General features: G+C 38.9%; 3 protein-coding genes across 3 annotated transcripts; 1 reads left to right on the forward strand and 2 right to left on the reverse strand.

Annotated features, from left to right (window-relative positions):
* The first annotated feature begins 1,434 nt into the window (after nucleotides 1–1,434).
* On the forward strand, nucleotides 1,435–3,978 carry mrps25 (mitochondrial ribosomal protein S25). Its single transcript, XM_053317602.1, has 4 exons — nucleotides 1,435–1,638; nucleotides 2,789–2,895; nucleotides 3,018–3,105; nucleotides 3,495–3,978. Exons 1-4 carry the CDS (start codon nucleotides 1,505–1,507, stop codon nucleotides 3,682–3,684), a joined length of 519 nt encoding a protein of 172 aa, XP_053173577.1. The 5' UTR covers nucleotides 1,435–1,504; the 3' UTR covers nucleotides 3,685–3,978.
* Nucleotides 3,979–5,943: 1,965 nt separating this feature from the next.
* LOC128357270 (rabenosyn-5) lies at nucleotides 5,944–11,650 on the reverse strand. Its single transcript, XM_053317579.1, has 12 exons — nucleotides 11,593–11,650; nucleotides 10,480–10,781; nucleotides 9,989–10,123; nucleotides 9,778–9,878; nucleotides 9,620–9,665; nucleotides 9,356–9,517; nucleotides 8,968–9,239; nucleotides 8,722–8,792; nucleotides 8,258–8,344; nucleotides 8,040–8,142; nucleotides 7,849–7,953; nucleotides 5,944–7,758 (listed from the first exon to the last, which is right to left on the reverse strand). Exons 2-12 carry the CDS (start codon nucleotides 10,640–10,642, stop codon nucleotides 6,643–6,645), a joined length of 2,361 nt encoding a protein of 786 aa, XP_053173554.1. The 5' UTR covers nucleotides 10,643–10,781; nucleotides 11,593–11,650; the 3' UTR covers nucleotides 5,944–6,642.
* Nucleotides 11,651–15,913: 4,263 nt separating this feature from the next.
* trh (thyrotropin-releasing hormone) lies at nucleotides 15,914–17,141 on the reverse strand. Its single transcript, XM_053317601.1, has 2 exons — nucleotides 16,952–17,141; nucleotides 15,914–16,527 (listed from the first exon to the last, which is right to left on the reverse strand). The coding sequence occupies exons 1-2, from the start codon at nucleotides 17,139–17,141 to the stop codon at nucleotides 15,914–15,916; spliced, it is 804 nt and encodes a 267-aa protein (XP_053173576.1).
* Nucleotides 17,142–23,552: the final 6,411 nt, after the last annotated feature.

Raw genomic sequence — 23,552 nt, forward strand, 5'->3', positions numbered from 1 at the left:
TTTTTAGGAAGCCAGTCTCGAGTGCATTGATGTCTTTAAGACCATATGAAGATATGCATCGTCTTACCCACTTATAAGGTATAAAGGTTCAGAATAAGCATCCGCAGCAACATGAATGATTAAGGGGATGTAAAGAAGTCAACAATGGTTATGTCTTGTTAAATAAATGTCAATTGTAATATTTGGGTTTAAAACCCACACAGACTGTTTGTAAAGACACTGGTGTGAAACGACCTTTGTACGTGAAATTTCATTAAAAATGAGTGCATGTTGTTTTTAAAATCTGGTCGCTGTCTGCCCTAAAAAGGAGCATCATTCTAATTTTTATAGTTCATTGCAGTGCATGAAAAAGTTGCTTAAGTGCATTTTATGAAATTCTGTATAAAAATATTCATTTAAATGTTGTGGCTTTAAAATAAGTACCATGAGCAGCTCCAACATTAAAAGGATATTAGATCAGAAAATATTTTATCTCATCTTTTCGGTTGGAGTATCCTACAGTTAAAATTTTGTACTATGTAAATGTTCTTTGTTTTTTTGCCCATTGTGAAATGTATTTCTTCAAACATTGAGATTTAATAATTCAACAACATTCATGTTTTTCTCAAGTTTGTCATAACCTTACATTTCTACCTCACTCCAATGAAGATGTAAAAAAAAAAAAACGTATTAACGACTGAGCTCCTGTATCAGCATTCCAGTCTCTGAGGCTGGCTTCTCTGAAGCCACACATTATAAAAGAAATAAACAATTATTCATCAAACTCTGTCACCTTCCTTTTATTCATCAAGAAAGTGTAAGAGGTCATTTTTATGTTGGACACAGTTGCTGCCCCTGTAATGAGGTAGTGTCTAAATACTGTCCTGATGTAAAAAAAAAAAATAAAGAGCACTCATTCATTAGCTGTTAGGAAAGTTAGAAAGATGTGGAAAATGACGCATCAAACAAACTCAAATTCAATATATACTGTATACTAAAGATGTCAATATTTTTATTCTACTGCTCTCTGAATGAATCCAACTTCATCGACAAATTCTAAATAAATGGCTCAGAAAAAACTTTAAGTTTATTTTAGACATGGATGTGGGTACTGTATCCTACCTCTAAATCAGGTAAAAAATTAAGGAAAAAAGTATAAAAATTATGAAAAGTTATCTGAATATGGGGCTTAATTTAACAGTATGATTTATTGTCAAAACGGCCTTAGAAGTAAAATGTGACTTATTTTAATGTTGCCTATTTTTGCGTTGTTTTTATTAGTTTAACAATTATTTCAATAATAACTTTTTAAATATTTCCACTATTTATTGTTTCTCTTTCCTCTACACAGTTTAAATAAATGCTAAACAGTAACTCTTTTTTGTAGTTTTTATTAAAACTACAAATTCCGAGCAGCTCGGGTGACAGCGACGTCATCTAAAGGCGCCTTCCGCATGCAGCTTGTGCGACTTGAGGCGCAGGCAGCTCTCAGGTGGTATTTTGTGGAATAATAAAGGACTTTAAAATGCCTATGAAAGGAAGGTTTCCGATCAGGAGGACACTGGAGTACCTCCAGAAAGGCGAGCTCGTCTTTAAAAACAGAGTGAAGATCATGACGGTGAATTACAACACACACGGAGACCTCAGCGAAGGAGCAAGGTCAGAGCTAACAGCTAGCGCATACATGTCAACTTTTAACCAATTTGTGCAATTGCTGAGACGCAGATTTCACCTGCGATTACATTGTTTCAGAATCATTTCACACAGGTCTTTTTGTCCCAGTTGTACAGTTAATTTCATACTAAATAACAGTACAAGCCCGTTGAGTACCACTGTGTTATCTCAGTGACAACAACATGTAGCAGCATTGCACATAATAACTCTGGTAATATCCTTATACAGTCTATGGTAATATCAGATTTGCATTATAATATGTCAGAGACAGCATGTCCATGGCTGAAACTGTCAGTCACTGTGATTATAGGGCTGCAACTTAGTTATTTCCATTTTCGACTGGTCAACTGATTCATCTCGATTAGTAAATTAATCGATTAATCGTCTATAAAATATAAGTTACAATGTCTTTACATCTTATACATCATAAAAGATAAACAAAAGCAGCAAATCTTCAGATTGTAGAAACTGGAATCGGAGCACTTTTTGACACTTCAATCATATAGATATTATTTGAAATATAAATAATGGGCAATTCAATTTCTGTTAATTGACTAATTATGTCTGCGTTTTTATTCGATTTTTATTTCTGTCTCTGTAAAATACTTTGTTCAACATTACTTATGGTTTTTTTGGTTATTTTTTTTAACAATTTGTTGTGAACAAACTAATCATTTCAGTTTAAATTTGTCAGTGGACTTTTACCTCTAGATTAAGATTTTCACATCTGTAATGTAAATAGCCATAGAGTAGATAATTACATGAGGTAAAATTCAAAGATCATCATGACTCGTGGATACATCTTTTCAGTCTCCTTGGCTATATCAAATAATTGCTGAAAATTGTATCACTAAATGTACTGCAGGTTTTAGGACCACAGCCATTACAGAGATGCCACTTTTGAAAAGGTGATATAACAAGTAGAAAGTAGTATGACATGTTGGTAATATAAACATGGTAAATTAAACCATCATGGCTCCGTGCATTCAGGACCAAGAACAATCTTTTAATGTTGTTAATGTCTAAGCTATAATGACATGTTCTGCAGTTTCGATGTTTTAAACAATGACATTAAAGCCCTTTGAACTTCAGCTGAAACTGTACCTAAACTCTGTCCTCTCTCCTTGTGTTACAGAAAGTTCGTGTTCTTCAATATTCCTCAAATTCAATACAAAAACCCCTGGGTCCAAATAATGATGTTCAAAAATATGACACCATCACCATTCTTAAAGTTTTACCTGGGTAAGTACTCTTATTGTTTTACATGTAATATTACTAATGTACTTTAAAAAAAAAAAAAAAAAAAAAAAAAAATTGCACCTGTGCTGGGCTGATCTCTTGTCTCTCTTGTGTCTCTCCTGCAGATGATGGGGAACAGGTACTGGTGGATGTGGAGGGAAAGGACCACAAACACATTTCACAACATGTGAAGAAAATTTTGTGCAAAACAGAGTAAGACACCTCCAGACATTCCTAAACATACACTATGCATCATAACATCTACGAGATTATATTTATTCATGATTAGAGTTCAGTCATTTCAGCAAAATCAAATATCAGAATTGTGACTGTTTATGTTGATATTGATAATGTATTAATTTTTATTGCCACGGTCAAATATCTTTTAGAAAACCGTATCATGTAACTGAAATTCTATTCTCCTTACAAAACAAGTGTTAATATAAATATGTAGTTTGAGGTCTTCTCTCTGTACCACTAAAGTACCTTTTTACTGTACATTAACTTGAGTATGTAATGTATGTTTTTTGAGTGTACTAATCCTGCAGTGACCAGACGATATGTTCATGTATTTATTCCACTCTCTCTCTCTCTGCCCACAGAGAAGTGTTACATGAGGAAGCTGAAGCCAGGAAACAGGCCACCAACCCTGCCAACTTTGGGCCAAAGAAGTACTGTCTGAGGGAGTGTATCTGTGAGGTGGAGGGCCAGATGCCCTGTCCTGGCCACACGCCACTGCCCAAAGAGATGACTGGCAAATATCGTACCCAGATGGCAGCGTCGCAGGAGTGAGAGGCTCAGAAGGAAAGCGGACTATTGATATTCACTGGACAATAATATTACATTGTGACATCATGTTTGGTTTTATACGATTACGAGAAAAAGGAGCAACACTCTACTCCAGCTTAAAGCAGCAGAAACCTACCAACACATGATGTCGATGTTTGGGCAGTCGACACTACGGCCTCGGTTTGTGTTTGTATATGATTTGAGTCGATTGAAAGATCAACACATGTAGCTGTGATTTACATTGAACCGTGTCGACCTTGGGCTGAATAGTGCTGTTAATTTAAATAAAAAAACAACAATAAATTTGTATGTCTGTCTGCAGTATTTTACCTCTTCTATTCCACTTTATGTAAATATTAACCATAATATCTTCTTGAGAGGTGCAGGATCAAGTTTAGATTTCTGAAAAGAAGATAAATACAAACATTTTACTGTAGACAACTTTTTTTTTTTTATTGGTGCAGAGAAGAAATTTTCTAAAGTTAATGAACTGATGTTTGTGTCAGATCTTTTAAATGCAGAGATGTTAACCCTAATGACTTCCAAAGTTAAAATCAACTGCTAACACATTAAGAAATGCCTCAAGTTGTTCACACTGTCACAAAAAAACGTTTAGTGTGTTACATGTTTTGCTTAAAATGGTCTGGACATCACAGCTAGACAGAAGAAGAGCGATAGAGAGAAATATGGACATTCTGACGGACAGGAAAGCACAATGACAAATCCATGGAAGGACAGACGTAGCAGCACTGTCAGTGATAATACTTGCTGGCATTCATGTAGTGTAATATGTGTCTGACGGAAAATGTTCTAACTCTTGTGTTTAAAATGATGTTTTGACCCAAAGATGATTTCTGCATACTCATGGATTTCAATGAATTCTTAAGTGTTGACTTAAAGTTGCCTACAAAGTGTCTTGGCAAATATTTAGTATGTACAAGGTGCGTAGTGGGTGAGCTGGTTGGATGGACGTCTTAGATGAAACCACTGCACAGATAACATGCCTTACATACAGATCTTGGCTGACAGCATGAGAGATGTTATCATTATGTTCAAAATGTATAAGAAAAAAAGCAGGAAGACAAGGTTGGTTACTAGCTTGACAGAAAGGCCAAAAAATGCAGACACATAAATTATGCAACCCAAGTGCTCAGTTGGATCAGTAGTGTCACTGTAAACGATAAGATCACAACCTGTAGGAGTTGCACAGAAAGATGTTCTCTTGGCTCGCTGTCACATTTGAAATGCATTTGTTTGTTTTTTTTCTTTACAATAAAGATCTAAAATGCAAACCATGCCAATACCAACAATAACATAGACAAGATGCAAAAAAATTAAAATATTCAAATTTAAAAAAGCACTGAATCTGCCAGATCATCCAAACAATGATGTTCATTTGAATTGAAAGAAAAAGCTACCTTCACTGAAATCAACCACTGTTAGAACACATATTCAATTAAAGTCATGGATGTTACACATTTACCTGTAGTTATTAACAGTTAGATTAAAGATAAACATTTTTTCCTTATGATCATGCCATCATGGAGACACAGTCAGTATGAGTGACGGTCAAAGCGACAACAATGGCTTAATTCTGTGTATTGTGCCTATTAATTTCCCCCTCACAAATCAGTGGTACAAAGGGTCACAGGCTCTGCAACGACAAGAGGTGCAAGTGGTCTGACTAAAACGGTAAATGCTGAGCCAGTGATTAATTATTAATGTCTATCAATTTATTTAATGATTATTTTCCTTCAAACAGTAAGCAGCCCAAATATGGTCGTAAAAGTATAATTTAATTTCTCATTAAACATCGTAGTCCCGTTTTAACAGTTCTTTCATAAGAAATTTTCACCTAACAGGATATGACTAGTGATGTTCTATATTTTTCATATTGTCAAACAGTGAACTCATGTGTAGACATATAGCGTTCCTCTGTGACGTAGACCTCCGTTGTTGCTATTAAAAACACCTCAGTGAGCCACACTGTTGCACTTGGTGACATGTTCCTTCATCACAAAGAGTTCTGGTTAGGTTAGTTTGTTTAGATCGGCTCCAAAGACAAATACCAGCATTTATGTTTCCAGTCTCTGGAGAGCAGTTCTATGTAAGGCAGATGACAATAACCATGTTGAGTTTACAGAGCGTCAGTAGTATGTTGTGCTACATATCACAACCTATTGAATCTGTACTAAAGATATTTACAATGTAGAATGTTTAAAGTTTAGAGATTGTGATGTGTAGCACAACCAATTGGTCAAGCTCTGTAAACCAACCATGCGTACTGGCTCCTGCCTTACACAGAAGTTCTGTCCGGAGACTGAAGACGTGATCGCTGTTACACAAACTAACATGCTCATACTCTTCGAGATGAAGGAACATGTAACCCAGTGCAGCATGTTTTTAAACAGTTTTTGGCTAACTACAGAAGTCTACAGCACAGACATTAAACATGCATTAGTCGCTCTATGGCCCCCCATTTGTTTAACCTAAGCCATGGTTACATTTGGATATCGTTTATAGCTTCTGACTTCCACAAGACCACAACCGAATTCAACTGAAAAAAAACATCCAACTGTCTTATAAATGGCATTCTTCGGTCTTCCATTGTATAAATGTGCAACAGGGTCAGTATTGTCTGTGACATGCCTGTACAAATGAACTTTTACTTGCAGTGCTTAAAAATCAACCTGTCCGGGCTGTATGCAGCCTTTCATTCAGTGTATGCTGGGACTGGCTCCAGCTCCTGCGACCCTGTACAACATAAGTGGTTTAGAAAGATGTTAGGAAATTAAGAGAGAGAGTTAGTCCAGACTACTGAGGCCTAGTACATATTTAATTTTGGAAGTAACCTAATCTTTCTGTTTAGGTGCCTCACCGAAACTAAAACGAGTGTGCTCAGAGCTAACCTTGCAGGACTTGGTAAGTAGCAGGTGATGAAGGGATTCTGAGGGAAAGGTGTCAGTGTTTCTTTTTCTTCTGTTCCTGCAGAGTGTGCTGTAGCTCTCTCAGGTTCTCTGACAGAAGCTCCACTTCATCGAGACGGCCGCTGAGCTTAGCGTCAAAAATGTAGGCCCTAATGTTGTCAATCTGCTGCAGCAGCAATTCCTCCTCTATCAGGTCCACGTCAGGCAAGACCTCGTCATCATCCTCCCCGTCAAAGGGGTTGGTCGAGGCTCCTGGTGAATTCCCACCGGCCTCAATGAAAGGGTTGCCTGCATCAGTGTCTTCCTCCTCCTCAAAGGGGTTACTAGGTGCTGTCTCAACATGCTTGTCCCCCTCAGCTTCCTGATCGTTATCATCATCAAAGGGGTTGTATTCTTTCTTTCCATTGGATACTTCTTTGTGTTCCTTCTTGATGTCCTCAAAGAAGGGATTAGATGGATCCTCCTCAACGGGGGTAGAGTCTTCTTCATCAAAAGGGTTAAGGGGGCTGCTGTTGTTTCCTTCACCACCAGGGGGGGTTACATGCCCCCCTAAACTCCTCAACCTTGGAGGTGACTCCTCTTGGCTTGTGAGAGCAGGGAATGCTCTAACAGATGAGGGGCTCCTCTCAGCTTTTGGAGTCAACTCCTCTGCTGCTGGGTCTTCTTCTTCCTGATAGCCGTCTGCCGGGCCGATATCCAGAGACCTCTCCCAGGTGAAGGAAGGCTGAATTGAGCTCACAGCGGGGCCCTGGTGCTCCCTCTCCTCTCTTTCCCGAGCTTCCAGGCGACTGAGCTCCCCTTGCTGCAGACTCTCTTCCCGAGCCAGCCTCTGGGAGAGAGTGATGGCCAGGCTGGTCTGTTGCTGGTCGTATTCGTCTTGCAGCTGACTCAAGTTCTCCTCCAGCATCGCTACCTCATCTGCCCTCTTAGCTTCCCGCGCCTGACGAAGGAATGACTGGATGTTCTCGATCTGCTGCAGGAGGGGGTCTTCCAGCTCGCTACGTACATTTGTAGAATCTGAGGAGGGCAACCAACCACCAGCTTTGGTCATGCGTGGAGCTCTAGGAGCCTGCAGCAGCTCTCCGTTGGTGCTGGCAGATGGACGGTTTTTCTCAGCCTCCTGCCTCCTCTTCAAAGCCTCCTGGGATGCCTGTTGAACAGGGAAACATTGAAAGAATACAAATTTTGTCCCCCTGATGAAAAATAAATAAACAAGAGAAGTATCTGTTAACCATCTCACCAGTCTCTCTTGTTGGAGTCTCTTCTCTTGTTCCTGTTTCCTCTTTTCTTTCAGCTGTTCATATTTGTCCTTAGTTGGTAAAGACATGAGACCTAACAGCTTCTCCTGTGGTGACCACAAGAATTACGTGGTGAATTCAGGAACAGGAATACATGTGAATGATGGAAAGATCTATTTCTTTATAGTCTCACCTGGACAAACAGCGTGGCTGTATAGCGGACCATCTTCTGCAGCTGGAGTGTCTTTGGATGTGGAGGTGGATCATCTTTAATTCCTAGTGTTAAAATCCTCTTACTGAGAAGAAAACAACACAGAACTCCATTTAATATTTTAAAAAGTCCCATATTTGACAAACATGACTGAGGTCTTTGGTACAATTTCAAAACAGTAAGTTAGGACTGACGCCTACCTTAGGGCATCGATTAGCTCGTAGTATTTCTGTACTTCCAGTCTCAGTCCACCAGCCTTGTCTAGACTGTATGTGGTTTCTCCGGCACTGTGAAAAGCATAACGCCATGACAGTAAGCAATAAAACAGACTCTCTAATTAAAATTCAAAAGTAGAGCTGAAAAAATTGGTTAATTAATTATAAACATAAGAAAATTAATCTGAAACTATTTTTAACAATTCATCAATGGTTTATGTCATCTTTCAAGCAAAAATGGTTCTCAAATGTGAACCTTGGCTGTTTTTCTTTTAGTTGGACAAAACAAGAAACAAGATGATTGTCCTTGGTTTGTTTTTTAACAATTCTTAGTGCTTGATCATGAAAATAATTGATAGAATTATCTACAGTATGATTAAAATAATCAAAAGACTATTTCTGACAATAGTAATGCTTACTAAATAATGCATCTTTAAAATGTGACTTACTTGAGAGATTCTGCCATTCTGATGTATTCTGGAGCCTTTTCATCCACTTTCTCCATGCACATCCTCAGCCTCTGACAGGAAGACAAGTTAGAAGCAAGTGAAAAACAGGAAACACCAAAAGAAAAACAAAAAATGACAGGAAGGATACAACTGAGTAAACTAAAAATGGTAAGAAAGCAAAACAAAGAAATGCACTCCAAATGGGAACAGAACTGTGTCAACTTTTCATGTAGTTTAAATAGTAACCTCATAAAGTTTCACTATGTCAGGCATGTGGTCTTTCTCCTCCAGCTTCTGTTGTCTCTTTAGCAATGTGTCCATGCAGTGGTGACAGCAGCGAATCTTCTCGTCGTCCTTTTCCTCCAGCATGGACGTGACGCTGCTCAGGCTGCTGATGCTGCCTCTCCTGGAGCCCATCCCACCGCCACTGCTGCTGCCACCTCCTGTTGGGGGTGACTGGGACTGACCAGGGCTTCCAGGTACACACAAAGCCTCTCGTGTCCCACTAATGAGCTTTTCTGTGAACAGATAACAGAAAGAAAATTCACTGTACTGGGATATATGTTCAAAAGTCTTCTTTCAGCCTGATCTGTGATGATTTGTATACAGTTTGCAAGATATTTTTCATACGTACGGGCCAAAGGTATGGGGACAAAGTCCATACACTTTCTACACATGATGGACCCACAGAGACGGCAGTGGTGCCGTCTATTCCGCATGTTGAACTTGTTTCCACAATCAGGACAGAATGGGACATCTGAATCGTTCACCCATGACACTACTGACTTCTCAATGGCTGTAAAGGAGGGCAAGCACTCATTAATTCCATGTTATTAAATATATCATACTGACAAACAGTGACAGGAGTCAATCTATATATGAAAACATGAAGACAAACCTCTGATTTTAGCGGCATCTGAGTTGATCCTGTCAAAAGACGTCAACTGAAAGGAGAGTTTTCATTGTAAATGAGTTGGCACCTTTAAGACCATTTTAAGTCTAATGTAACAACAACTGGAAGAAAATAATGGTTTGAATGAGTTGATGCAACCACACCTTTTCCAGTCTGATGATGAGCTTGTTGACCTCAATGACATAGTGATCTATCCTGGCTGCGCGGTGTTTCTTAAAGAAGTCCAAATGACTTCTAGTTGCACCTACACAAGAGAAAAGTAACTGCTATGAAAGAAGGAAGCCAACTGAACAAAGAAAGTGGAGAGTTGGGATTTATTTCCACACAATTTACAGCTCAGTATTCCAGCCTCACCCAGTTCCTGAGGCTCCCACATGTATGGGTCCACTCCACCATAGTAGAAGGACTCATAACTGCCTGTGTCCGGTCTGTCTTCTCCATCCCTTTTCAACAGTTTATCTTTGGCTTTTATTGCCTTCTGAACCAAACCTGTGCACAAAGAAAGGAAGACGGACACAACTTAACACCATGTGTGAAAAATGCAGAAAGGATATTATATTAAAAAAAGCTGATATATCTTATATTTATTCATTTATGTGCGCAAATGTAGTCCCAGCCAATGAGAAAAATGACACCCTAACAAAAGAGCTAACCCCCTCTGAAAGCAGTTTCCAACCAATTTCCACATTTCATCATTTTCCCTTTTCATCTATTGTCTGTCCTCAAGAAGCTACAGTAACCAAGCTGCCAAGTCATCCTGGCAGCAATTTTCTCCTGGTGCAACACTGCAGTGTCCTTAAGTTACATTTATAGCGGAGTATCCAAGTAGAGTACATAGTACTCACTTTTCAGCTGTCCCCTAACATGGCGGTCATCCCCAGAGTGCTCCTCTTCGTAGTGGTCTTGCAGTTGGTAGAAAGACTGCAGGTCCTTCAGGCACAGTGGGCAGAGAAAGCCCTCCTTCACTTCACCTGTACCTTCAAAAGGGGGTGGGTAACTGGAGGCCATGACAGCTGTGATCGGCCGTGCTGCTGTAGATGAGATGTGAGGTGGTGGGATCCTGCGTTGCTCCACATGTCAAGGGGAGTACAAACCACTCCATGCTAGCTCCATCACGCCAGAGATAATCCTGGGACACAGACTGAAGCTATATGTAACACACAATGAATCCCAGCTGTTATATTACAACCTAAAATTAACAACACAGATTTATTCATGCAATCTGTTTGGAAGGTGAATTTCAGCCACTTTTGGCCCCTCATGCAAACCTGTGGAGACAATGTGACTTTTATGATTTTAGAGCATGAGAGGCAGGAGGAGTGCCAGTGCCACAGCAATAAACAGCTTCACAGTAGTCTGTCATAGATATAAAGAGCTTGAAAGGTTATTGTTTAATCCAAAAAAAAGGTTAAATTTCTTATTTAGGTTTGATAGAATATCATTATTAAACCTGCACAATAGAAAACTTGCACGCACAAACCTGCACAATTGAGCTCATTCCTGTATAATATTCCTCCAGAGTGAGTTAAGCAAGTTTGAATAAGCAACAACGGTTCATAGGTGCACCCACAATGATCCACATGCACGTAAACTTACATTTTTAATTGAATACCACCTAACACTATCATCAGTTAAGGGTTTACAGTATTTAGTAGCATTAGTATTCATTCACTGACTGAAAACAGCCAGCCAGTTATTTTAGTGGCTCTAATCTGCGTATTAAGTAGAGACAGATATCTTAGTTAATATCTGGGTGAAGCTGACCGCCCTGAAACTGAACAGAGGATGTGTCGTTAGCTTCAAATGCTAGCAGCTGCTCTCTCTCTCTTTTCTTCAGCCGTCTTTTTTTTATTTTACTCAAGCTGTTAAAAAAAACCGCGGAGATAAATAACTTCCGACTTCCCTAGAAACAAATACCCGGAGGCTAAACCAACCAATGATGGATTATTTATACTTACAGATGAGTGAAACAATAAGTGTGTTGTTGACAGTTTGTCTTTGACAGCTCGACAGCGGCAGCAGCCTAGTCATGTGACTGACGGTCGGTATGTACGGGAAGAGAGGAGGGACATATACGAGAGGCGCTTTTGTTTGTGTCTATGGTTTGTAAGAGCTGCTGCTTTGCTGTTAATTATCCAAGATGTTGGAGATGTTGTGTTTGATTTTGGGGGGACCTACAGAAAAATGACAGAAGGCTTGACCATTATCTTGATGTTGATAATTATGGTCACTGTCTGACACCTGTATGTGTATATTTACTGTATGTGTAGAAATATAATATTATAATATGAGTTACAAGGTATCCACTCAACAGCAGCATTATCCAATCAGAATAAAATAAAAGTTGTTCGGGGTACATGAGCTTCAGTGCCCATAGGGGCCCCTGGGGGTACTAATGCCATGACTACAGCCATCCAAATTATTTAAATAAAGTAGATATCTTTCTATGTTACAGTTTATTTTAGTGCACAATTCTTTTTGTTACTATACTTGCACCACAGCTCAATAGTTAAACACTGAGAAACATACTGTATAGGCCTAAATGAGACAGATAACCTTTTGCTATGACTAACTCAGACTGTTGAAGCCTCGTATAAGATTCAGATTAGATCAGTTTAAATGCATTTTTGCTCAAAAGGACTGTGTGGACACACTGTGGACTTTGGCCCCCATCATTTACACTTAAAGCCTATTTGAAGGGGTTCTTCTTAAAGCTACACTTTAATAGATATCCTCCAAATGCACTTACAAAATAATGCCAAATGATGGGGGGAAATCTGTTCTCCCCAAATATATTTAAAAGTTTAATTAAAGATGCAGCCATCTAAGTTTTTCAAATAAAATGTATATCTTCCAAAGTTACAGTCTCTTTGATAACTAATTTCCTCTTTGTGTCTCTGTTTAGCTGCAGTGAAGAACTGTAACAAAAAGGTGGAATTTGGCACTAAAAAGATAGTAACTTTGAAAGATATGGACTTGATTAGACTAACTTGGATTGATGAAGCTTCATATTAGCGTAGAATACTTTTATGTATGGAAGGAGGGCTGTATACTGTCCCCCATCACTTACATGCAAAGCACATTATGCAGGGATCTTCTAATGGTCAATACAAACAGGAAGAATGATCACAGAATCATCTTTACTGGCTAAGTGTATTTAAACAAAGAAATTTGAATCTAGTTTAGTGGCTCTCAATGTACTTACACAAAATAACAACACAATAATGTTCAGAAATATACACAAGGAATGAATATATACATGAATGAATATAAACTGTTTCTTTAAACTGGATACAAATAGTGCAAAACCTCAAAGGAATGCTGAAAAAGAACATTTTGCATTACTTACATAGTAGGAGGTATGTAAATGCAGCCTGTTCAAATGTACAGTAATGATGTTTTGCACATTTTGTATTTTATACTAAATAAATATGTATATGTCAATATTATAGTGTCTCAGGGTTATTGCACAGTGCCACAATGAGTGAACTGTTTCTAAGTGTGACGGCAACAGGGGAAAAAACGTTCCTGTGTCTGGTGGTTTTGGTGAACAGTGTACTGTAACGCCTACTAGAGGGGAAAAGTTGTAACAGGTTATGTCCAGGGTGTGAGGAGTCTGTAGAGATTTTTTCCATTTTCTGACACTGGAGGTGTACACACCCTGGATGGTGGGTAGGTCAGCATCATTAATCTTTTCTGCAGGTTTGGTCTGTTTCTGACCTGTTTGGTCATCGGACAGTGATGGAAGATGGACCACAGGGTAAAACAGGCAGATGCTGAGGCAGGTTGTACTTCCTGAGCTGACGTTAGAAGTACATCCTCTGCTGAACATTTTTGCTGTCTGTGTTGATGTTGGACTCCCACTTCAGGTCCTGGGAGATCCCAAAAACCTGATTGTGTTTACCTTCAGATTGTTGCGACCACACCACAGGGCCAGCTGGTTAACCTCCCATCTGTCTGCAAACTTATCTCTGTCTCAGATGAGGCCGATGACTGTTGTGTCAACTGTGAATATCAGGAGTCGAACAGACGGATCTCCTGAGTTGTACTTGTTGGTGTGGAGAAAGAAGAGCAGTGGGGACAGCACACACAAGTGAGAGGTGCCAGCGCTGACTGTTTGGATGTTGGACCTGTCACCTGCTGCTTCCTGTCTGTCAGAAAGTTTGTGATTTGCTGACAGGTGGAGGTGAGCACAGTAACTCACACACTGAGTTACAGCAAGGAAAACGTGTTAATTTGGGTACCCGACTATTATTTTAGGACAGACTTGAAAAATTATGAACCTATCCTTTTTTGTAATGGAAGGCTGGATATGAGGAAAGGGCAGGGGTTCAGGTCTTGAGGGGCCTGAAGAAATTAATCTTTGTTTAGAAATATGCACAATATCATGTGAAATGATAAGAGCCTTATGGTGGGTTCTGCTTCCTTACCCAGTTCAGTTTCAGTTATACTTATGTAGTGCAGATTTCTGAATAAAGTTGCACTCAAATTACAACAAAGTAATCAGTAAACCAGGGGGCAGGTAGTCATAGCTTAGAGATCAGTTTTTGAAGCTCAAGGTAAAACATGATTAAGATATCACGTGTGGAGTGGTGTACCATGTGCACTTTACTTTACAGCAACAGCGTACATACACATTCACAGAGAATAGGAAGGATAGAGGGCCAATAGGGACCCAAAGCTCATTTGTGCCCCGTGACCCCTAACAGGCTTTTTTCTGTGAGCTAATGAAAGTATAATTGGAGGGACTACCTCAGCAATTTCTGCTCACGGGGTCGGGACCATAAATCTGAGATATCATAAAATGATTTAAGGTATAAAAAAGAAAGAAAAAAAGATTTTTGCAATGGAAAATTATTTTTATTTATAAAGTACGTTTCTGGCTTTTTGTGATTTTCTTGTTAAGAACTTTTTATGGCCTCTAAAACTCCTCCAAATAAAACTTTAGGAAAAACACGCTTTGGTTGAACTGCTTATAGTTCATAACTCACCTGTGATGAGGAGTAACAAGAAGACTTTGCTTCATTTTAAGCATACAAAAATCAGTTAGATGGAGTCAGTGAAGTTGTGTGAGTTTTGTGGAGTGTGTTCACTGTCATACTTTTCACAGATAGGCATATGTACTTCTGTACATATGTACTTCTGACACATCTGACCACATATTATGTTGCTTTTTGAGGTGTTTCAAGTAGCCTTAAATAATAACTTATGCATGAAATATAATTCATTTGAAACTGTTTATGCTTCATTCTGGATAATCTTACTTTTGTACTTTTCTCTGCTTAATAGTCTAAGCCCTGAGCATTACTGCTGGAGTTTAAAGTTGTGTATGTGTTGGAGCATCTCTTCCATTAAGTCTCTATTTTTAACTCTCATGTTTGATGAATAATTTGCATATTGATCAGACCTCTGGACAGCTGCTTCAGAAGCTCTGATGGAATGAGCCCAATTAGAGAAGAGGATACCTGACACTCTGCGGACGCTATTGAGTGCATTAATCATTCTAGATGAAGCTGAGACAGGATTACAGCTTTTTGTCAGACCACACACTAATTAGACCTGGTTGTGTTGACTCAGCAGTTTGATAGACATTTCTAAACCGGTGTGCATTTATCACAACTGATACAATACCATTTTTCCCAATGCTTTTATTGTCCAACAAAACACTGGTGGTTGGCTTTAAGGCAAAGGCAGCTTTTCATTTACAACATGAGGATAAATAAACTAAATCCATGCAATAATATATAGAAAAATAATCAATGACACATTATATTTGCTGTGGTATTCATTATATTTTACATAAGTAGAAAAGAATAAAACACAAATCAGTCAATGAAGGGATATCTGATGCATAACTGTAAACTTGTCACTATCTACAGCACTGGCAAGCGCATGTTGCCTCATAGAGCCAGTGTTTTAATGCTTTCATCCTTGGACTCTATGTCAGCAAAAGTAGCCTCTTTAACAAAATAAATAACTAACAAATGATGAGAATTCTCTAATGATAATAATAATAATTGAGCACATACTCACTTATATGTAAACCGTATTTACAGTCCAAATAAGTTTAGAGTACACACACAAGCTCTCCAAAGAAACAGACAGCAGATATATTTTTGAGCTTATGATACAGTGACTGCCAAAGAAAAACCGTGGCACAAAAGGTTTAATGATGTACATTATTTTTTCATTTTTATAATTCATTATGGTCACTTAATTTACACATTTATTTGTTTACAATACAGCAGTACACGCACACCAGAGCTTCTTGTGTTTAATCTACTCTCCTTCCACTAAGTCATCTTCAGGTGCAAACCTTTTACCCGGGTGTTGTCTCTTCTCCTCGGCATGACTCTTGTTTATGTTGTCTAAAAAATCGAGCAGCAGACTGGTCTTGCTGCAGCTCGTAGAGTCCAATACATCACATGGACTGTTAGTGCCTAAATCCGGACTAGAGTTATCCAAAAACCGTTTCCCGGGGTGCTGACGCTTTTCCAACTCCGGGAAGTCTTCTTCATCCGCATCCCAGTCCCCATCGTCATCCTCATCCTCTTGAAAGCGCTTACCTGGGTGCTGGCGTTTGCTATGCAGCACCAGGTAGCGCTTGCCTGGGTGCTGTCGTTTTGAAAGTTCACTCAGCAGTAATACAGGGTTTTCAGAAATGTGTCCCATCGTGGAGCGCTTTCCTGGGTGCTGCCTTTTCTGGAGCTCCATGAACGAGTCCATTTCATCTTCGCGTTTGCCTGGGTGCTGTCTCTTTTGAACATCCAAGTACTGTTCATCCTCGTCTTCTTCTCTCCTCCCTGGATGCTGCCGCTTCTCCAAATCTTCACTGTACCTCTTACCGGGATGTTGTCGTTTTGTTACCCATTCTGGCTGAGAGGAAAATCCCTCTGGGAGAAAAAAAAAGATTAAGATTACTTTAACAAGCTTCAACTGTCTGCACAAACGCGTTTCTCTTGTTCGCCTGTGCCGTGCGTAAAGTGCGCACGAAATGGTCCTAATTCCTTGAATCATGTTACACTGGATAAATATTCTTTGCCATTTTCAAAAAAATTATTTCAAATATGATTTATAATTATCTAACTGGAAACCATCCAAAAGTAGACGTGAGGTTCAGAAGTTGCTTCGAGAAACAATGTAACTTCCTGTAAAGATTTTTATATAAAACACGAGATGCCGATATCAGGGAAACATAAAATGTAATTTAATGACAGGTTTAAAACTGAAAATAATACATCGATGGCACTCTACCGATAATGCCGTAATCGTTGCCGGATTGCCTCTAAAATGTATGTAGGAAAACGATTTACGCACCACTTCTGCTGTCTTCATCCTGCATTTTTTTGAGAATAGACCGTAACAAGAGACTCTCTGCTCTCTGTAGTATGATGTCGTCTATGGTCCTTCGGTCCATCTCATCCTCAGCAGGGAGCCCCTGTCCTCTGGACACCGTCAAGTTGCAGACCATGACAGAAGTCAAGATGAGCAGACATGTCGACTTCATGGTACTTTAGTTGTTAGTCTGTTGAAAAAATAGATCTGTATTTATGTTATCTGGTTAAATGGAGACCTGAAGTCTTTTCTTCCAAAAAGAATTGTAAAACTATGTTGGTAATAATTTTCGTCCAGTGCAAAATACAACTCTTTACGCACAATTTAATTCGATCTTTAAAAAAGTCTTAAAACACGTGAGAATCACTTCAGCTCACAGACAGTATTTAAAATATATATTTACGGAAAGAAACTGAATATCATACTTTCTAAAAAAAAATCTCTGAAATGATTTGAATAATGAATTTAATGCATACAGATATTTTGAAGCAAGGCCACCAAAACAAAAGACACACAAAAGGGTTATAAGGATTTATTGTGAAGTGCGCCAGACTCACCTGGAAAGTATCCAAATTCTCTCCTTCCAGTTGAGCGCACCGCCGACAGTGATGATAGCTGCTCTCAGTCTCTCGTAGCGGTTGGTGACCCGTAAAGGCCAAGTCTAGAGGTATGAGCAGATAAGTTTCCGTCTCAGCATTTATACTTGCCGTCACTGTCGTCACACCAACGCTGTAGTCATTTTTCTTGATGTCACCAAGTCGTGCGCAACTGGATAGCGGTGAATGATCGCCCAATAGGGGCCGCTGCCCAATTTGTCATTTGAAAAACAAATAAAGGACAGTCTGTGATTGACAGCAGGCACTACATGGTGACTGGATAAGATCAATTCATTCATAAAAGTTGTGAATTTTACACTGCCTGGTGTTTAGCAGGCTATGATCCTCCATACAAGTGACTTCTATGCTTTGCTTGCTGTTTATGAAGAATACTCAGATTGTGTCATAAATGGTCTGAGTACCTTAAAAAAATCTGTAGGTTTCCTATGGAGCGTCAAGGGTTGGTGAGAACGATGCATTCATATTTTCATAAATACCCTGAGGTCACAGGACTCAGGAGGGAGAGCCGAACCCCATCTGTTTCTTCTGAGCAAAAATAAATGCACTTTCTCCTCGGGATGCTACACAGCTGAATGTATCAGAGGCGTTCAAGCAAGTTTTGCTTGGAGTGGGAACAAAGGGATTTGGACTTAGTATTTCATTAGGCAACCAGAAAAATCGAAATATGATGACTTCTCAACCTAACCTTGGTGTTTATTAATGTTATTTGAACGATTTAGTTCCATTGCGTTGATCATCCATGCAGCTATCTCTGCAGGTGAGGAAAGATGATGCAATTTTCCCTTTTTTTTTCTTTTTTCTTACAAAACGTTTTTCGCTCCATACAAATAGCTCTGATGTGATTTGCTGAAGTTTTTTCAATATCTGCTGTTTAAACAAAGATCTGTCTATTTCTGTACAGACAGAACTTCATCAGCTTGAGATCTCCACAAGAACACATGACATGGATGTAAAGATGGAGCCTTCTTCTCAGCTGGGCGTCATGTCAGTTGTGCTTGGCGAGTCTGTAGTACCAGATGCTCATCTCCCCTAAATATGTTCCCAAACACATTCACTTAAGTGTTGTCACGAGTCACCTTATGTTGTTCACGAGTACTGGTGTACACTTCTCTCTGCAGACTGCTTGCAGGCAATTTATGATCAAGCTCTGAATTAAAATAGTTGCAACAAAGACTATCTCAATTTCTGGAGGGAGAAGAAGCAAAACTATGAAACTATCTGCAGCACTATCCTTGTCCATTATGCAGAGTGAAATCACTCCACTGTCTCAATGAACTCCTGCATAGTCACACTCAGTCAGTGGTGAATGTCTGGTGTGAATTGAATTGACCGTGTAATGCTATAATTACTTGCTTTCAACGTGCTGTCACGTCCAATACTTCAAATCGGTTGAGAGTCCCGCCGAGCATGCAGTTAAAAACATCAATATCATGGCGGAGATCATTAGGTATGCTTTATGATTGATTTATATCGAAAAAGCTCACAGATCTGAAGCTCGTCTGATAGATCTTATTTCTTTAACATGAAACTCTGAATCTCTGTTTGACATGATCTTTATAATGTTGAAGTGAAAATAAAACTAGACCAATATCCATTCAATGGATGACATTATGTATCCCATCAACCAAACTAATGTGTCTCCTTTTAGTTAAATATATTAAAATGTAAAGAATAGAAAAGCAACAAGAGCACATGTTCAGCCGTGTAGAGTCTCCTCTCTGCACTGCATTTCCTAAGACGAACACATTAAATGACACTGGCACAATTAAAACATGTCTGATCTGTATGGGAATCCACCTCCCTATGTCTGTCATGTATCGTGCCCTCCCCCACCCCCGAAGCATGTAACGACATGCCAAAAGAAACCAATTAATTGCCCTAGAGAATCTGTATGTTGGAGTTTAACCAGTTCAAAAGGCCAGAAGGTGCTTCAACAAGTGAAAGTCTTGTGAATCTTCTTGAATGTGAATGTGGTGTGCTGACGTGGAAGATGTAGAACAATTAAAGCAGATTGCTGCAGGTGTTGCAGCATTTAGGTTGTCGTTTTTTTCTCCTTTTTATCACTATAAGGCTGTGATTTAAATACAACATCCTTTCTGTTCAGTCTCAATCATCCTGTACAAAAAAAGCTTGCTATCAGAGTCTTTCAGAGCGAGGAAATCATAACAATTAGTATTCTGGCCAGCATTACGTACCTCATGGTAGGAGGAAGAAGACAGGTTAAGTATACACCCTGTATGAAGGATGAAAGTAAGACTCATTAGCCTCTGTCCTCTGTTTACTCTCACTGCTGTTAAATTATAATTGTTTTAAAGTCCTGGTGAATTTCAGTGTGTGAATCCAGATCAGATCCGGTTGTCTGTTTCTCCCGTGTGTAGTTTATTTCCCATAGTAATTAATGATCCCTGCAACCTTCAGTGCAATCCTGACTGTTGCAGTACTGGGAAGTCCTACCTGCGATGATTAAAAGCTTGTAAAGAAAAGAACCACACCACTAACACACATCCAACAAGTTTACTTGAGAAATGAGCATGATTAGACATTTAATTCTGTTAAAAATGTAATAATCTCAGCAAGGCCAAATATTACATTGAGAGAAAGAACTCTAATCATCTCCAGTGACATCATTCACAGTAATTCCTAAAAATGGACCATTACAATTTTATTCAGCTTCATCAAATGTCAAGTTGACCTGGATATTATCTTCTCGGATGTGATCTGAATTTAGTTTATAATATTTATTTTTGTGACTCACTGACCAAGTATATGAATAAAAATAATCTGCTATAGATGATCTTAAACTTGTAAAAGAGATATGTTTGAAGCTGTTGAAACTATGTTAGCTGTATGAGTCCTGACCTCCAGATAGTGCATTAATATTTAAAGTGGCAAGAGTAGGGCAGCGCAACAAGCTGTAAAAACAACACAGACATATTCTCATAATATACAATATTGTTAGGTAGCAGTCAACCTATTTACACATGCAATAGATATTTAGTTACATTAAAAATACAAATTCATCAGGAGTTGTGTTACCATCATCTCCTGTGGGAAATATCTTGCTAAATGCTCCACTATGTTCACCAGCTACTTGCTAACTTTGTCTTTGTGCTGTTTGGTGCCGAAGGAGAACCTAGAGTGGCTGCGACACTCGCAACATGTCTCCTTCTGCCCCATATGTAGATATATTAAGGGCTCATTGTAAGGTAACAAAAACACAACAGTTCTTATTTTCAGGTGATTATATCCAAATGAAAAGTCTGTCAAGTCTGTTCCACTAAATTCTACACACTCAGCAAAAAAATTAAGCTAACAGCAGGTGGGCTTAGCAACCATGATTATTTTTCTTTTTTTTAACCATTATTCAAGTAAGTTGCTATAAACCAATAACAAGCTAAACAATACTTATTAAGGGTTCTAAAATCACACTGAGGCACAAACTCTCATGACTCACTCTGTAATAATTCCTTTCTTTGCAAGGAATGAAGGGTTGTTTAGGTTGCACAAAAACAGATGAGTTCAGAAAAGTCAAATCAACCAAAAAGTCTCCACAAAGGTCAGTGCAACTCAGAAGTTGAAGGTGAATGTGTAGACAGATGAATGTGTAGACAGGTGAAATCCAACACCTTGGAGTTCATTGACACTTCTGAGCAAAGCAGTCAGAGGTGGCAAGTGAAAAGTCAAGACATCTGACTGTGACAGCAGCGGCGTGTAAGGAGCAGAGAGATGGACAGCATGAAGGCAGACCAGAAAACGAAGCGAATAAATAAACAACTGGAAATGCGAATGTTTGTGGTTTGCGTGATTGCTCCGTCCCCCAAAAGTGACACTGGCCTGACAGAGGTCACCGAAGGGGGAATGAGTGACGGCTTACAGGGTGCGCTGGTGGAGATGGCTAGCTGGTAGAGTGAGTGTATTTGTGGAAAAAGAGGTTATCAGAGGTCAGCTATAGTGGTCAGCTTGTTGTCTTTGTCTTGCATGTTAATATCCTACAGAAATTCAAGGGAAAGTTGCACAATAGGGATTCTTTCTGGTTGATTTTCTTTGACATGCTCATTCAAGTGTGCCAGTGCATAGTTGTGCATGATTTGTTTTGAATGAATGGTTTCTTTAAAGCCTTTAATGTACAGGTTAGTAGAGAGAGACAGGAAACTGGAGGCAGAGATGGGGGAATGACCGCTCGGCGTAGGATTCAAACCGGAGGCTTGTGTGAGGACTGTAGCCTCAACACATGGGGCCGGTCTACCAACTGAGCTAAACACTGCCACGAAAGAATGGTTTCTTACTATCGTTTAATCTTCAATATACATATTTTTAGACTCCTTGAGACAAAATGTACAGTATGAATTTAAAGCACTGGATATAAATTCATAAGAGTTCTCACCTGACGTGATTGTTTACCCTTCATGTTCTGTCAGAGAGCTGTGCCAGTTGAATGGTTGGGGTTGTTGGCACCAGTTTGCGTCATAGAGTGTATATTCACAGGCAATTTACTCAGAGTAAATATCAAAATTATTACTTAAAGGGCTGACACAATGGGTGATTCTACAGCAGCCCCCTTCAGCTACTTATGAAACAACAACAATGTCAACAAGGCCTTGATCCTTCACAATGAAGACAACCCAGCAAAATGGCTGTGATAACCATGTTTATCAAATGTCAACAATGTGATAAATCTAAACATGAAAAGATTAAAGAAAATACATTTTAATTTAAGGACGCATTTGAGTATTCAAACAAGAAGCACATTTTTTTCTCACACTGGATATTCATATTAGGACTTCATATACATATTTACAAAAGTGACATTCTTTTATCAAAGGAGCAGCAGTCATGAGCGTCGTTTAATATCAGAAAATTCATTCTTTTACACATTTATTTCCTCTCATAGTGATTTCTTCAAAATCTAAAATTGGTTCTCAGACTCTAAGAGCGTGGTTTGTTTCTCTTCCTATATTGACTGATGACTTATTTTCTCATTTTTCATCACACTGAGCAGTTAGTTGGAGCTGCAATCTACACACACACACAGGCACACACAGCAGGCGAGAGAAGATTTTGCATTATTTATTTTCAAATTTCATCTCTGTCTTTAGCTGTGTGTCTGTTGCCCTGAGAATCCCATTATCTCTCAATAACCTGTGAGGCGCCTGTGTGTTCCTTCAGCCTGAGACCATGATTAGTGCACTACTACCACATGCTACAGCTCACTTATCATTGCACTCCCTCTCTTTCCCTTCATGTCTGTCCCACCTCGTATTTGCACCCCTCCATCACAGTCAGGTAGTGTCTGGGACCAGCTTTAATCGTGGTAGATTGAGCTGATCTTTCAGTCTCACGCCGCCCTGAAATGGCAGAAGTGAGGTTTTAAATATTTCATTCTGTAGGGGTGTTGAAAATGAAAATATTTCTTGGAAAAAAAAACTTTCATAAAGAGTCCCTAATAAGAGATCTGCAGAAAAATCTTTTTTGTTTATAATTATGTCTGAAACCCGTATTTTCTTAAAACGAATAAAGAGACACCAGTTTGATAAGAATATTTAAACCTGTCAGCCTGATAATCAGACTGAATTATCATTTTCATTTTAGCAAATTATCATCATTTGAATAACTATTTGAATTTCTGGGGAAAACAATATCACATATATGCACTGTCAGATGTGTGGAACAAGTCTATCAACCTGTTGCTAATACAAATCATCTTTTCTCAAGAATGTTCAACAATCAAGTCTCAGTTTTCTTGATAACTAGTCCAGGTTTATCAGTCTTGTTTCAAGATGCTCGCACTCTTTTTTAGAAAATTGTTGAAATCAGTCGATTTGTAACAGGAAACTGCCTAAAACTATGTTGTACAATTGTCAGAGATTATCACTTGTTTTAAATCTGTGATTTTTAAGGCTCAACAACAGACAAATAGCTTGTTAAGAACTAATAACAATAATGTTAAATTTCTTGCTATTACCCGA

This window comes from Scomber japonicus, chromosome 4, assembly GCF_027409825.1.
Source record: "Scomber japonicus isolate fScoJap1 chromosome 4, fScoJap1.pri, whole genome shotgun sequence".
Lineage (NCBI taxonomy): Eukaryota > Metazoa > Chordata > Actinopteri > Scombriformes > Scombridae > Scomber > Scomber japonicus.

What these genes read in the sequence shown, in the direction of transcription:
- mrps25 (XM_053317602.1), top strand. Translation starts at nt 1,505, where the DNA reads ATGCCTATGAAAGGAAGGTTTCCGATCAGGAGGACACTGGAGTACCTC. An exon ending in ATTCTTAAAGTTTTACCTGG is followed by an intron (nt 2,896 to 3,017) that starts GTAAGTACTCTT and finishes TCTCTCCTGCAG; the next exon opens with ATGATGGGGAACAGGTACTG. An exon ending in AAAATTTTGTGCAAAACAGA is followed by an intron (nt 3,106 to 3,494) that starts GTAAGACACCTC and finishes CTCTGCCCACAG; the next exon opens with AGAAGTGTTACATGAGGAAG.
- LOC128357270 (XM_053317579.1), bottom strand. Translation starts at nt 10,642, where the DNA reads ATGGCCTCCAGTTACCCACCCCCTTTTGAAGGTACAGGTGAAGTGAAG. An exon ending in TGTTAGGGGACAGCTGAAAA is followed by an intron (nt 10,124 to 10,479) that starts GTGAGTACTATG and finishes CTTTGTGCACAG; the next exon opens with GTTTGGTTCAGAAGGCAATA. An exon ending in GAGCTAATCGATGCCCTAAG is followed by an intron (nt 8,143 to 8,257) that starts GTAGGCGTCAGT and finishes TTTTCTTCTCAG; the next exon opens with TAAGAGGATTTTAACACTAG.
- trh (XM_053317601.1), bottom strand. Translation starts at nt 17,141, where the DNA reads ATGAAGTCGACATGTCTGCTCATCTTGACTTCTGTCATGGTCTGCAAC. An exon ending in GGATGAAGACAGCAGAAGTG is followed by an intron (nt 16,528 to 16,951) that starts GTGCGTAAATCG and finishes TTTTTCTCCCAG; the next exon opens with AGGGATTTTCCTCTCAGCCA.